At 42.5% G+C, this 12,147-nt stretch overlaps 1 protein-coding gene across 1 annotated transcript in view; it reads left to right on the forward strand.

Annotated features, from left to right (window-relative positions):
• Positions 1-11,782, forward strand: part of SLCO3A1 (solute carrier organic anion transporter family member 3A1) — a 161,374-nt gene extending 149,592 nt beyond the window's left edge. The window contains exon 10 of the mRNA XM_069798482.1: positions 2,522-11,782. Coding sequence (XP_069654583.1) covers positions 2,522-2,901 — 380 coding nt within the window. The 3' untranslated portion in view covers positions 2,902-11,782. The remainder of the gene's footprint in view (positions 1-2,521) is intronic.
• The last annotated feature ends 365 nt before the right edge of the window (positions 11,783-12,147 follow it).

Consider the following 12,147-nt stretch of genomic DNA (forward strand, 5'->3'; position numbering starts at 1 on the left):
ATTCCATAGGAATTCTGCTGTGAGAGGGCAGCATAACAATGTCTTCACATAAAAGTGCTACTGCAGTTTCTCAGAGAAGAGAGTATAGCAATGCTGTCGGAGCCAAACGTTTGGAACGGAAGTGTCTGGAATAGCAAAGAGTTTTAGACTGATAAGGTCCTGGACGCATCCTTTCTGGATGGTGTTCACCATGCATCCTAGCAAAGCCTTCCTTTTGGTTTTGCTACAAGTCCATGTTGCTTGCCTCTCTTCTTCCAGCATGACAAAAACACAATGTATCTCTCTCAGAAGAACTTTACAATCTGCAGTGGAACCCTTCAACTCCCATGTCTCAGAGGGTCTAGGCATTGAGTTGTTCCTGTGAGTCTCTGTCCTCTCCTCTGGTAAAAATTACCTGAAACACTCACTGGTTCCTAAAAGTTTTTCACGTATTTTTCTTTAAGTTTTCTACATCCATGCCTGCATCAACATAGGTGTAGCTTTGGAGTTCAGTGAATCAGGTCCTTCCTCAAGTCTTATGAGGAACAATTTCCAGGCCCAATTATCTTGAAAACCTGGAAAGCCAGCTGAAGCCAGCAGATGGGGATGATAGGTCCCTCTGAAGTTCAGCCTATATACCTCCAAAGCTTTGTATCAACATCTCTCAGCATGTTAACGAATAGGAGCTCACATGTCAAAATTATGATCCAAATGCAGTTTTCTCTTAGTCCAGAAAGTGTGTGGCTCCTGCCTTCTCGGTCACTGCCACATCTGGATGTTACCCCCTTAGGTGGCATCCAGCGCCAGTGCAGCACTGGGCACACAGACTGCATTCAGCAGCACAGTCTCTTTGCTTGTTTCTGGCAGAAGCCCAGCTGAATTTTTTAATTCCAGGTTGAGTGTGTGCTTGTCCACAGGTTTTAAAAAAAAAAAAGAGCATCTTTTAACTTAGAAGCAGAACCAGCCCAGTCTGGAATTTCCAGTCGTTGAAATGACAAACAGGGAGCTGGCGCTGACATTTTTTCCAGAACATAACCAGGTTTTTAAATGTGATGACTGAAACTAGGGTTTCTAACAAAAAGATTGTCTTGTTTTTCTATCATCTGTTTTTATTTACTACATTTGTGCTATTAATGACTGGTTAAAAGGACTACCAAAAACCCATATAGCCTCTCTTAACTCCTGCATTTATTAACATACAAGGAAGATCAAACAAAATCTGCAGAGCACTAGTCATCGACAAAATAAAATAAAGAGATCTCAGTTACCACAGGGAATGGTGAAGACAACCAATTTATTTGTAGTCTTAGGAGATATGTCATGAATGTCACTGTTTTGTTCATGACAAGCTGAAGGAAGGTATCTTTTTTAAGCCTGGAAATCCAGGTTAATGATGAGACTGGATCCAAGATTAAACACTTCTCTGTCTAGAAACTGCAGTCCGTGTGTCTGTCTACATGTGTATTTATAGAGTCTAGGGCCTCACAGCACCTATGAATGGAGTGATAATGTTGAGGGTATGTTGTGCCCACCTGCTATTTGGTTTCAATAGATACGATGCTCTCCTTTACTTGCTGTCTTAACCCAGAGCAGTGATTTTATCAATCAGGGATTTTTCCAGGGTTTATCTGCTTCCAGCCTCCCCCCATAAATATTACAGAAGGAAGAGAAATGGTTTACATTATGTAGAACATCCACATTTCCTTTTGAGTACTGCACGCTCAGTGCACGTGTGCTGGCTGGGGAGTGCAAAGCTGCAACGTGGATGTCCTAACCACCATTGGGGTAATGTGAAGTGGGGGGCCTCTACAATGTCCCTGCAGGATGAGGAAAGGTAGAGAAGAAAAACACTGCCTTTATTAGTTAAATGAGATTGGAGTGATTACTTTGCTTTAAGATTGCAGCTCTGCTGCAAACTATGATTGAGAAACGCTCATCAGTAGTTAGTTGCAGTGGCTGTGGGAGAATCCTGCTGTGATATTTCATTTAATGGTGCACTGAAATTTTCCCTTCTTTTCAGATTTAATCTTTGGTATCTATTAGAGGCTATCGCTTATTTTCCTTAGACCTGGAGAAAACCTTCTTTGTGTCAGGGAAAGGTCCAAAACTAGACCTCAGTGCCTCAGCTGATATCAGGCTCTGAACTGGAGTCCTATGACATTCTTCAGGTGAACACCCCAGAGTGCAGAATTACCAATATCTAAATAGAGAACAAGCTGCAAGGCTGTCCTCTTTCATTTACCCCTCCACTCAGCCTCATTAGGTGAATGAGAAGCTTAATAAAAGCCACTTAAATTTGAGTAAAATCCTTCCTGCATGTTGATATCAGCAGGAATCTCTTCCATAGATGTTGAGCCCAAGCTAAAGACTCATCCACAGACTTTGTTTAGGTTGATTCAGAACTTAAAAAATTAGAATCACAGGCTGCAGCTGGGACCATTAAACTTGATAAAGTATCCTCTCTTTCCATTCACTGCAATCACATCTTCTCTCTTTATCATAAGGATCATAAAATCATGATTTGTCTCTCCTATTTTGACAGGTTTTATCCCACCTCCGCTGATCTTTGGGGCTGGAATTGACTCCACATGTCTGTTTTGGAGCACGTTCTGTGGCGAGCAAGGAGCCTGTGCGCTGTACGACAACGTGGTATATAGATACCTGTATGTTAGTATTGCTATAGCCCTGAAGTCTTTTGCATTCATCTTATATACAACCACCTGGCAGTGCTTGAGGAAAAACTATAAAAGATACATCAAGAACCACGAAGGTGGTCTCAGCACTAGTGAGTTTTTTGCCTCTACTCTCACCCTAGACAATCTGGGGCGGGACTCAGTGCCCCAAAATCAATCACATAGGACAAAATTTATCTATAATCTTGAAGATCATGAGTGGTGTGAAAATATGGAGTCTGTTTTATAGTGACTGTGGAGGAGTGAACTACATTAATAATACAAGGGTCCTTTTTAATAAAAACAAGAAGAGAGCACGAATGAAAAAACACAACTGCAAAACAACAATGGCGACACAGGAAACTTTTGTCTTTTTCTCAAAGTCAGACCCAGCCAGGATTCTTGAGAACAGCATCTTTTAATGGGATCACTTGTGACATCCTGCAGGGTGATGGAGAAAGCAGGGAGCTGCTGTGGCTGGGTACCAGCCCCTTTGATGACAGTACGAGCTTCCAAGAAGGGCATCTGCAGAGGTTCATCGGAGAGCTCGGCAAACAGACAGGCTGGGGCATGAGGCATAGAGAGAGCAAGGTGATAACGGCAATGCTGGAATAGGCGTTTGTGGTTGCAAACGGGGTCCCAGGGGTACGTGGAGCCCCGCAGCACGGGCTGAAGGGTTAGCCGGTCTGGGTGCTATTCAAACCTGCTGCGCTTTGTGATGGCAAAGAGGGAGCGGTGCTGGAGTTTTTCCACCAGTCATACGCTGTCACCAGCCATGAGTCCACGATAAATACCTTGAAAGCTCCTGGAAACCTTCCAGGTGGCGAGCAATGCTGTCAGAGGTATCCGAGTCCTTCCAGCCAAGGCTTATTCGCAGATTGCAGCTTTGTGGTTGTCTGTGAATAGCTGTGCTCAGATCTCTCAAACCCAGTAAAGTTCAAGACATTTGCTCACACTTGCCAAATGTGCTGTCATTTTTAAAGGGGTTGAGTTCCAAATACTTGTCTGTGTAGTCCTCTAATAAGATTTTTTAAAAACTTATTTTCAAATCTATGTTAACCCTTAAATCGCTGACACTTTTCCATAGGGAGGATTTATTTATGCTAGTTTGGGGAAGGATCCTGTTTAATTCACCCAAACATAATGTGACTCAAGGGGTTTGTTTAATCCTCTGATTTTTTATCCATACGCCTTCATTCTAATATGCTACCAAGCCAATGAAGACACATAATATGTTTTTAAAAAAGAGAATGAATGCACTGTGTCCCTATAAAAACAATTGTCAGTTGGAGAATTATAGATAATATGATGATTTACATAATATAGTTTTTTCATATTCTATGTGACTCAGTGAATACATATATATATATGGAGAGGCTGTTTATGTTCTCTCTAGTTTTTAAAGATATATATATATATAATTTGCAATCTAGAAATTGTGTGGTGGATGTTTTCTTTAAAGTAAGCGTGTGTGTGTGTGTGTGTGTGTGTGTAGAAGATGAAAGGAATACTAACCTTAATCCCACAACCCTCACAATTGATACTTTTTTCTCACCTGAGAAATTCCACTGACTTCAGTGGAAGGCATGTGAGGAAGATGGAATAACCTCCGGTCCTGGAGGCCACGTTTTGCCCTTAAATGTGCAAATAGTATTCCTATGGAAGGCTGGGTTATGGGAACAGAGGCTGGCCAGCGTTGAGCACCTCTGAAATTTTCATTCAGATCCTCAAGAGGTACCCATGCAGGAGTAGATTTGGCTTTGCTTTTGCAATGCAGTCTTATCTAAGCCTGCAAAAAGCATGGGGAAGCTGTCATCTGATTTCAAGAAGCATGGGGTCAGGCTTATTTTGCATGCATATTTTTCTTTTTCAAAACATTCCTGCTGGGAAGCAATACAAATTGGTTGTGTTTGATGACTTTTCCCCAGAAACCAGACCCATTTCCAATGGACTAAATGTCAGAAGGGTTTTAAGGGTTAGCATCATATTCAAAAAGCTCCTTTTTTTGTTTGTATTTTGAAGCTGTTGTGAACTTGCAGATGTTTAGAGGAGTAACCTGGCATGTTGAACCGAATGCTGGACATCACTTCCATGCAGCTGGTGGAGGGGCTGATCCTGCCCAAGTCCTTGTCCATTGCTGGCAGTGGACACCCCAGAGTTGGCACAATTACAGAGGGTTGATAACTTGCCACTCATGTTCAACAACTCTTCAGCAGACTTTGCTCTTATCTAGGAATTGAAACATGGGTGTGGTGTATCAGACTGCTTCCACTTGACTGACTTGACATGTGTGTCTGTAATTTATGCACAGCATTATATGTTCAGCAACAATAAGGGCAAAAAAAGGGTGTATCAAATAAACTCCACTGTGCCAAATACTTAACAAATACTGTAACTACAGATATTTGATTCTTGGTTTTCAGCCATGTTAAGAATCACTTGATTAATGAAGGAGTTTAAGGAAAAAAAAGTTATTAAGCTATGCAGTGCCATTGTTATGTTGGGTGGTAAATGATGCTTTTTAGACCATTAGATTGGTTTAGCATATCCTGTCTGCTAAAATAGAGATACTGCATCCATAAAACAATGAATCTAAAAAAGGTACAGGGTACATAACTGTCTCATAAAATATGTATAATTGTCAAGTATAAGCCTTTGAAATCATTCTGTACAGTTCTCTTCATTCTGCAAATTTATTACTTAGACTGCTGTCTTTTCAAATGTTAGCTCATAATTTTATACTATACACACACATTCAGACTCAAACACAAATGTCATAGAATAGAACCTTTCTAAAAGCCTGATTGCTTGAAATTCAATAACCCCTTTCACAATTTCATTTTTTTTCCCCCTCTGAAGGTCCAAGGTGAAGGAGAATAGCATGCTGACATGATGCAAAACAAACTCCCGGTGTTCAAGAGCTGTGGTTTGTCAGTACAGTCAAAAGTCCCCCTTGACCAGAGTTATAGAAACAGGATTCCAGGGCACTTAACATTTTCATTTGTATTTTGGGGTTGGGTTTTTTTCATTTAATCTCTTCTCTTGGTATGTATAGGAGACACAGTTGAATGGGGTTACTTACATTATTTTTAAGCTGTAACTTAAAATTCCTGCATGATTGTTGTTTTTTAGTTCTTCTGATAATGCGACTTTTGAAAAGCTCTCTCCCCATCCCACTCTTTTGGTTCTTTTAAGGGTGTATCAGATGCCTGCATCATGAAGGGCTTTACTGTCAGTGCTTTGGTACAAATTCAAGAACAGAGCTTCAGTTTAAAGAAAACACACAGACCAAAACCTTCATCCGTCCCAGCAGGCTCTTTGTTTTTTCTGATTTCAAAACCACAAGCCAGTTTTGCCTGTGACCCAATTTTTGTTATAGAATAACAAATGAAGAGTCTCAGACATCCTTCCGCTTCCCAAATTGCAGTATGGGCTTTTGCCTGTCAGCACTTCGCTTCCATCCCGCAACTGCCTTAACCGTGCAGGAAACTTAAGAACAAGGATGGAGTTAGAAGAATGCCCATTCCTGGGAACAGACATAGGGGTATGGTCTGAGCTGTGCAGTCCAGATCCAATGTTGGAAATTTTTTTCTCCATATTCAGGGGCATTGAAATTCAGGGTTTTGTTGAGACCTCAGTCTCAGCAGAAACGTTATTTTGACACTTCCAAGCACTGTGTTCCCTGCATGGCTGTCTGCTAAGGAATGGGATGTTTGAAAAAATAAACTAGTTGAGACTTAGCAGTCTCTATGGGATTGTCCAGTTGCCTTGCATGACTTCAGGTTGGGGTTTCCTTTCCCTTGCACAGATACCACCTTGGCATAGCCCCAGTGGAATCAGAAGGAGACCCCAGTCTAAAATTGGTGCAGATGACACTAGAATCCATTTCTTTGCATCCTTGTTAACAAGGGGATGCATTTTCAGAACCTTCTTTTTATACATATTGAAATCATACATTTTTCTGACTTTGCCAAGCACGTCTTGGATGTATGGTGGGACCAAAAAGGCCATCACTTGAATTATCTAGACAAACCTTCCATTCCTTGGGAATTCAACTAATAGGGGCCTCACACTGCCATACCCCTGTGAGATGCACTGAACTACTCAGTGCTGCTACTATTAATCTCAGTTGGGTCTCACCTTGCTGGGAAGGTGAAAAGGGAAAGATGCAGAGAGGAATTAGCTTCAATTAGCTGAGTTAGCTGTGCTTCAAAATGCTTCAGAATTGAACTGATGGACTGCAGACATTTGGAAAGTGATTGGAGTATTTCCAAATGGCTGAGATGCATTGGCATTTTTTTTTGTGAAAAAAATCAATTAAAAAACTATGGGAGTGAATGAGATTTGGAGTCCCTCCTATCCTCATCAGAGTTTTATGTTCATCACATTGCTGTTGGATGCAATGTAGTAAAGGTTTCCCTTTGCGTCTTAGTCAGACACATATTTTTTCTCAGTAAATGAGGTCCTGGGAGACAGAAAAGCAACTCCATCTCGTAACAGCAGTTCCACTCTGCAGCAAACTCAAGGCAACCTGAAGGCTACCAGCACTGTGAAGCTTTAGCCCCTGAGTCAGCCACAGCTGTTGCTGCCATGTGAGAGTTTCTCACACCTGGGTGTGTTGGGCTCAGTATTTTCTTAAGACTTGGACAATCTTGGTGTGATGTTTGTTTTATTCTTGGCAGGTGACATGGGGAATTGTCAGTAGTAAAGACATATGCAAATGCTTCACTGGACTGATGTGGTAACAGCTTTTTTCCTTTATTCACAAGGGTTTCCAGACTTATTCTGACTCTGCCTTTAGACATAGCCATGCTCATCTGTCCCCCTAATTTCACATGAGCTATCTTTGCAGACAGAAGCAAGTTTGTTGTTGATCTCTCTCTGGATCTGCTTAATGCCTGCAAAGTTCACAGGCTTTCTGTGCGTAGGGCAGAGCACCCCTGAATATAAGCAATAATACTGACCTGTTCCCATTTGCATTAGGAGTTTTTGCTTTTCTTACCTAAATCTGAGTTCACCTCTCCCAACATCCCATGCTGCTGCTGTGACTCACCTTTTTTGTTGGCGGCAACTTCAGGAGACTGAATATTCTCCTTTCCTTCCAACATGACACCCTCCTGTACCCACAAGGCAGCCAAGATACAACTGGTGTGAATGTAGGCAGCGGTTTATTAAGATGGGCAATCATGTGATGGGAGCCTTTGGCATGAGCCAGGCTCAGCTTTGGTTATCTGATGGTTAAGATTGACCCAAGGAGGAAAGGAACAACCAGGGCATTGAGGCTGAGCCTCCTGGAGTCTCTGAAAGGATTATCCACCCTTCAGTGCTGCTGGATAGACCTGCCTGCCCTACCTCCCTGAAACCCATGGTTTGTGGGCATTTCTTCCAAACTGACCATCAGCTTCCTTTCTCCAGCCACAGTTCTTCCTTCCTCCCGATGGCAAAGCACAGCTCGGCTCTACCAAGTCTATATGAGGTGTTTGGAGTTACTGACTGGCTTTTAAATTTGCCTGGGATGCCAGCAGGTCTCACTTAGTATTACATATGCTCAAAATATTATAGTTTGTTCTGCTTTTATACACTAAATCTATTACTTCTAGGCTGCAAATTATGTTTTCTATCATTCCATTGACATTTCTAGCCAATCTGAGTCTTAATACAATTGCTTCACTGAAAAAATGGCCTTTCAGCAATTCTTAGACATTAGGTACTTCTTTATTAACTAGTCATGCCAAGTAAAATCTTTGGGCATTGTCTGTTCCCTGAATCCAGTGGTGCAGAAGGAGGCTCTGTCTCCTTAGAAGCAATACCGGTGTTCTCTTCAGGGTATGAACAGGGACCACTTTCAGCTTCAGTCTTGCCACAGCTGCTCTGCTATGAGCATCTCACTGTCCTGAGAGGACAGAGGGGATTCAGGAGAAGCCACTTGGACAGAGGCTGCAAGAGTAGGACCATAAGATGTATGTACCATATATGCTGTTTAGCTTGTCAAAACCTTGCTTCAGCCTCTATTTGTCTGATGAATGGAGTGACTCCAGGGATGGGGTCTTTGGGATACTATGAGTTTTCAATGTTTCCCCCACTTTCTTCAGCTCAAGTGTGGCAGAGCAGAGTGTCACACCCTAGGAAGGAAAAGATTAGCAATACCCTGACAGTTTGTAGTGCTGGGCTTGTTCTACGGGAAGTTGGTATCTGCAAATGGCAGAGAGCAATAAGAAACTTGTCAAGTCCCACTCAGCAAATAATTTTTAGCAAGTTCATTAATGAATTTCCCTTTTTATTTCTTCTTTGCAAATTGCTGAGAAAACCAAGAAAATGCCTCCAGTGTATTTGCAAGGTCATTTCTGCGTATCACCTGTGGCCTGGAGGGGTTTGGAAAAGCTTGCTTATAATTCATACACGTTGGTTTGTTCTGACTGGACATAGAAATCATGGGGGATATTTCTACTCCCCGAGTTCCCTAGGCTGGAATTTTCTCATCAGTACAAATATTTAGTTCAAAAGTATGTGATTAGGAATTGAGTAAGAGGATCTTTGCTCAATGCCAATGGGCAGAGTACCACTGGACATACACTGCTCCAGGACAGCCAAAGTGCTGGCTTCCAACTCACAGTCCACTTTCCAGGAATATTCTCTCACAGATGCTTGAAATTATCTGCCTCTCCCAGTGTTTCCACCAGTTAATGCATTCATGTCAGTAATTGCTGAGAGCAAGCACGAGAAGGGTATGAACCCAGACAAAACCAAATTGGTATTAAGGTGAAGCAGGTGGTGCAAATTTTATTTGTGATGTTTGCACAGCTTTTAGATCAGAAGCAAAAATCTCTCGGGAATCGGAGAGTCGCATATGGCCTAACATATCTTAGTTCTTCCCAATTGAATTGCCAGTTGGTAGGACAGCAAAAAGCATCTTTCCCTGCCATGTATATCTTAGCCCTTCAAAACCCTTTTCTTTTGCAGTATGGCATCGCACAAATATCAGTGCATTTACACCTCAATGTAAACTGCATCTCAGTGCTATGTTTTCAGTGCCTCACAATTCTAACTGTGTGAACTTGAAAGGAAGAAATGACCCCTGTTCTTCGCCCACGATGCTTTCTGCCTGACTGGAGGATCATGATCTCTCTTGAAGACTCACAGCCATTTTCCTAAAGTCTTATGTGCAGTGGGACCAAAACTGTGCTCTGTTGATCGCAGGTGGCCTATAAGCTGTGCTCAGAGGTCTGTAGCTTGTCTACAGCCCACATTGCCTTCACAATGTTTTCAATGCAAAGCATGGTGATGAGGCTGTGCGTAACTGGCCCTGACAAATGTTAAGGGTTGCCAGTGGTCTATGACCACCAAAGTTTGGGATTCTCCATGTTAGCACATGAAAGCAGCTCCCATCATCTACTTTTGGGAAGGAGCCATCTTAGAGCATGGTTCAGTGGAAAACTGCAGCAGTGCTGGGACCACCCAAAAGGGAGCTCTTGGTTCACTTTGGTACCATGTCCATAGGAAGGAGCGGTGGGGATGGGAGCAGGGGAAGAGCTGTGACCTTTCAAAACCCATAGTGCCTACCACTGCAAATGGAACGCTGTATTGTATTATATTATACGTGACTACCATGTAAATAAAGTACAATAAATGTGGTGTTCGTTAGGATTTTGATACAAGTCAAATGCAGTCTGCAGAAATGTTTTTTTCCCTGCTGTATGTACTTCCATCACATTCCAGGCATGGGGACATTTGGGGTCGTGTGAGCTAGAAATCCATAAATGGCATTAGATGGAAAATGGTTGCAATAAGAAAATGTTAACATTCCTTTTGTCGTGTATAGATGAGACATAAGCACCATATGAAAACCAGCCAGAGTGGAGGGAGTGGGTGCAGATTAAATATGCAGGAGGAGAACAGCTCTTGACTTGACGTGGTTTGTGAGCAGAAGTGACAGCGCTGCCCAGTCAGTCCTTGGCAATGCTTCATTCATGATGGAGGAAAAGCAAAGTTTTAGTTTGGCTGATTTCTCTTTGCTTGTTTTCCTGATAAAGAGGTTGATCAGGAGCATATGCCTTGCCTCCATAACCTGGTTATTCTCCACCCTTGAGATCCCTTAGCAGCAGCTACAGCTGAGCAAACTTGAGAGATTAAAATTCAAAGCAGATTGGGAAAGAAGTTATGCTGTTCTTTCGTCAACCAGCTGGCCCCTCTGTGGCTCTGGCAAACATTGAGGGGCTTTTTTTTTTTTTTTTTTGGCTAATAAGAATATTAGGAACTTACTTTGTTCCTTAACCCACTCCCTTCTCCATCCTCATGTTTCTCTATGGTGTAATAACAGAATTAACACATTTCAGCGAGGCAGGTCTGCCACATGCCCTCCAAATCCTTATGCATCTTTTAACTAGGTTCTTGGTGAGAGTTTCCTCCAGTCTTCAGAAGCTCAGGAATTCTCTGGCAAGTGTTTGCAGCTGGTGTGCAGATGTAATCGTCCATTGGTGTGTGGAGGGTGCTTCCACATTGATTGTCGTGTTGGAGGAACAAGACCACCCCATGCAGTTTATCACACCTATGGCTCAAAACTCCTTCCCAGAGCTCTATGCAGGGTCCACAATATTGGAGGGGTACCTACCTGCCTCCATACCAGACCAGTCAGTGATGTTTGTCCCTCATACCATTGCTGTTCTTCGTAGTCACCTGGGCAGAGCAGCATTTGTGGGTGGTTGTATGTGAAGAAGGTCATTCCTGCGCAGGACATCTCCACAGATGGTCTGTAGCAGCGTGGGTGGGACCTAGAGGAGCCCAGGTGCCTCTCCCCTGCCTCAGGCTGTAGGTTGGTCTTTTCCTACAGTGCCCAAGGGAAAGTGGTTCTCTCGGAAAGGTCTTTGAAGTGTTCTTGCTTGACTGCTGGTAATTTTGCAGATGCTTAGCAGCACTTCCCAAATAAACCGAAACCTGGTTTGGAAAAGGAAATGTTTCACTGTACAATTGATTTAAAAAAAAAAAAGAGAAACCACATGCTCGATATATTTTGAGTACTGTGTTCTGTATTTTTGCAGCTTATATTTTCCAGATGAGCAGTTTAGAAATATGTGATGTGAAATACATACTGTAAGTTTGCTGTAAATGATATTAAAAACACTATTTTCATTCTTCTCCTGTCTCACTGGATGATCTCTTTGGTTCTGCCAGCTTGGCTGGCTGGGCTGGTGCTCTGTCTCTCCCAGGAAGTTTTCAGTTTCAGTAAAAGCAGGGTTGAGACTTTGGGTTGGAGATTTGATGTTGAGGTTGAAAGTTTGCTAGAAATGGCAGTGGGCCTGAACTTGTTCCCGTGCATATGCAGTGCCTTCAGAGGAGAGGTCCCGGTGAAGAGGTGGTTGTGACAGAGAAGGTAAGGTAAGATTTTTTGAAAGGGAAAGATGAAGTTTAATTAATCGTTGTAGAAAAGGAGAGGGAGAATGAGGACATCCTAGATGGCTGTAGAATGGGGGAACTTGAACACCTGGAAGACAGTAAGATG

This window comes from Haliaeetus albicilla, chromosome 12 (genome assembly GCF_947461875.1).
Source record: "Haliaeetus albicilla chromosome 12, bHalAlb1.1, whole genome shotgun sequence".
In the NCBI taxonomy this organism is placed as follows: domain Eukaryota; kingdom Metazoa; phylum Chordata; class Aves; order Accipitriformes; family Accipitridae; genus Haliaeetus; species Haliaeetus albicilla.